We start from the raw sequence: 3,014 nt of genomic DNA, 5'->3' as shown, positions 1-3,014 counted from the left end.
AGCAGCATCAGGGGGTTGAGCCTGTGCGATGTCTAATGGGAATGTCCCAGAGACGTCTAGGACTAACAACTGAATGCGATGAGACACCTCATGTGCTGGCCCAGAGCCCTCGGGTGCTTTCACAGGGTAAAGGGACCCTGGAGCTGCAGCCCCTGTGGCCTGTGTGCTGGCTGTGAGAGTGTTTGGCTCTGGGACCACAGAGCAGCTGGCTTCAGGGAAAGCAGATGGGATATTCGGGAACTGCTCTTAGATTAAAATCCAGCCTGTGGTAAGACTTGTTGCAACTTCCCACCCCTCTTCTCCAGTGGAAAGTGAAAGCCACCGGGCTGGAAGGATAAATAGGCAGCGGGGAGCAACCAGCAGCAGTGCAGAGCTCACCTCTGCTGCCTGGACCTCGCCATCGCCTCCAGCCCATCCACTGCCAGACTCAGCAGCAAAATGCAGAAGCTGCAGCTTCTCTGCCTTGGTCTCCTGGTGCTGGGATGTACGCTGGATGGTAAGAGGGAACCTCTCAGTCTGCCTTTCCTGCTAAGGGAAAGGATCCGGTCTCTTCTCTCTTCTGCATTTCCAGCTGACTCTTATACGGATCCAGGCATGGGGCTCTGCCCCAGCCCTCTGCACCCTCTGTTGTAACCTGTCTCAGAAGGACTTTATCCTGCCCAAAGTCCAGGCAACAGCCTGCAGTGTGCTGGGTCTGGAAAGCTGTGCTTGGGAAAGGCTGTGGAGCAATCCTGCCTCCCTGTGCCCTAGCCCAGCTTACCAAAGGGAGCATCCTTTGGCATTGGGCAGGCTGGGGACAAGCGGCAGGGCTTGAGAACAGAAGGGAAGGTGTGTGCTAGTGCATAATCTGTGTTTGAGGGCTGCTCGTGTGGGATATGGCGTTTTCACAGGTCACAGGTGTCTGGGTGGGTGATACCAGGCCTCTGGTGTGGGGAGCTGGGGAGTTCAGGTAGCTTGTGGTGTTACACCACACCTTGCTGCATGGGGTTACAGGCATCCCTGGGCTCTGTCAGCTTCAGTGGGTGGTAACAGTGAATACAGCATTTGCTTGGAGGGTGACTGAGGTTCCCTATCCCACAGTGAAATGCAGGCAGCTGGGTCCCTCAGATATCACAGGACCCATCCATGCTGGGTGGGCCCTATGGTGGGATTGCTGGTGTCTGCATTGCAGCATCCTCTAAACAGATAAAGCCCCCTGCTCTGCCTTGCTTGCTGCTGGTGCTGGTGCTATGGGAGGGATGCAGGCATGCAGAAGCGCTGTCTTCTACCAACCTGCTGTTTCTCATCTCCTCTGCTTTCTGTTGGAAAGAGGCAAAGGGGTGTGGGAGCAATAAAGCTCTTGCCTGCATGTGCATAGGGCACCATCCTGCCCCATGGCACCTTCACCCTCTGGGATGGCTGGGTGAAGGTGCTTGCAAACAGCTGCATGGTGTGTTCCTCCTCCAGTGCACGGTGGGAACAACGTCCTTGACTGCTGCCTGGGGACGAAGAACACTCCCATCCCATTGCGGATAGTGAAGGATTACCGGCTCCAGCTCGTGCAGGATGGCTGCGATATCCCAGCTGCCGTGTAAGAGACAACAGCCCCAGGGTGGTGATGGATGAGGGACACAGCCCCAGGGGTGATCACCAAGAGCCCCTTGGTGATGACCGAGGGACGGACCCTGCAGGGAGGCAGTGAGAGAGGCAAAGCAGAGTTGGAGGAGGAGGTTTGTTGAGCTGGTTTTGGGGTTGAGGGAATAGGGAAGAGACCTTGGAGGTTAAAGGCTCAGTCAGAGCAGGACCTGCCGGGAGGGGAAAACATGGGACAGAAGACAGGGAAGAAAATCATCTTTAGGTAGGGATGGAGGAGGGCAGTGAGGGAGGCAGTGGATGGGAGCTTGAGCTGTGCTTGAGCATCCTGAGGGAGTCCTGCTCACCTCATCTTGGTCTTTTTCCCCATGGACCTGTCAGGTTCACCACCACAAAGGGCAAGCGCCTCTGTGCCCCACCCCAAGCCCCATGGGTGCTTCGTCTCCAAGAGAAGCTGAATGCCAGCTTTGCCAGGAAGGTAAGAGCCATCCCTGTTCTCAGCTGGAAATAGGGGCAGTTGGGGGGGGGTTATCCATCACCAAACAGGCTCTTCCCAGTGTGACTGTGCTGCTTGGAAGAGCTGGGACCTGCTCTACTGAGGCATAGGCACCTTGTCTCCATCCTTCCTCCTGGGACCAGCTTGGCTTCTCACAGTCCCTCTTACACCCCAAGTAAATGCAGCCACAGGCTTGCAATATGTTTAGTGGGTGCTTTGCAAGCCCTGCCAGGTCCCCATCGCAATGGCTTGGCCACAGGAGGTCATCCATCCCTTGTTGACCACCCTGTCCACATGGAAGAGACTCTGGGGAGGCTCCTGCCCCAAGGATCACACTCATCATTGCTGGGGTTTTCATCTTTCCAGGCCAAACACCAGGGCAAATAGGTTCCAAAGAAGCCCGTGGCCAGCCCCAGCATCTGGAGTGGGGCTGGCTCCCAGCTGTGAATCTGAAGCTAATGGAGCCAACCTGCTTCCATGTCCAGCTGCTCGCCAACCCTCTTCAGCACTTGTGCCAGTGTGTGGGGCTGGGCAGAGCGCTGCCTGCTCTCTCCTTTTCCCTCTATCACCTCCAGTGTGACCCAGCAGCCTGTGTGAGGCTGAGCCAGGGGCTGTTGGACCTGAAGCTCCACCACCTTCACAGCCTGGATGCTGTTTGATGGAGACTGTTCTGCAAGATGAGTTTGGGGTGTCTCAGCCTTTCCTTCACCACATCAGCTGGGACCTTCAGAACTACTCTGATCCCTTGGTTTCCATCATCAATCCCAAGCCTGAGTCCTTCTGCACCCCTGGGAAGAGCTGCCAGGATAAGACAGTGTGGGGATGGAGGGGTGTGATGGGGACGTTCCTCACTGACCATGCACTGTGGCACAAGGTACATGCCCTAGGGGATACCATGGTCTATGCATTTCCTCTCTCATGCCCTGACTTCCCTGCACTGTTTCCC

At 56.3% G+C, this 3,014-nt stretch overlaps 1 protein-coding gene across 1 annotated transcript; it reads left to right on the top strand.

The window, feature by feature from the left end:
* The first annotated feature begins 324 nt into the window (after window positions 1-324).
* Window positions 325-2,676, top strand: CCL19 (C-C motif chemokine ligand 19). Its single transcript, XM_057413650.1, has 4 exons — window positions 325-496; window positions 1,447-1,570; window positions 1,954-2,050; window positions 2,435-2,676. Exons 1-4 carry the CDS (start codon window positions 439-441, stop codon window positions 2,453-2,455), a joined length of 300 nt encoding a protein of 99 aa, XP_057269633.1. The 5' UTR covers window positions 325-438; the 3' UTR covers window positions 2,456-2,676.
* The last annotated feature ends 338 nt before the right edge of the window (window positions 2,677-3,014 follow it).

This window comes from Pezoporus wallicus, unplaced genomic scaffold, assembly GCF_028554395.1.
Source record: "Pezoporus wallicus isolate ANWC-B61680 ecotype Strahan unplaced genomic scaffold, APGP_CSIRO_Pwel_v1 contig_8776, whole genome shotgun sequence".
Classification (NCBI taxonomy): Eukaryota; Metazoa; Chordata; class Aves; order Psittaciformes; family Psittacidae; genus Pezoporus; species Pezoporus wallicus.
This window is presented reverse-complemented; position numbering and strand designations above follow the sequence as displayed.

Excerpts from the sequence above, each read along its gene's own strand:
- CCL19 (XM_057413650.1), top strand. The coding sequence starts at position 439 with ATGCAGAAGCTGCAGCTTCTCTGCCTTGGTCTCCTGGTGCTGGGATGT. Across the intron at positions 497-1,446 it reads GCTGGGATGTACGCTGGATG|TGCACGGTGGGAACAACGTC; the intron begins GTAAGAGGGAAC and ends TTCCTCCTCCAG. Across the intron at positions 1,571-1,953 it reads TGCGATATCCCAGCTGCCGT|GTTCACCACCACAAAGGGCA; the intron begins GTAAGAGACAAC and ends TGGACCTGTCAG.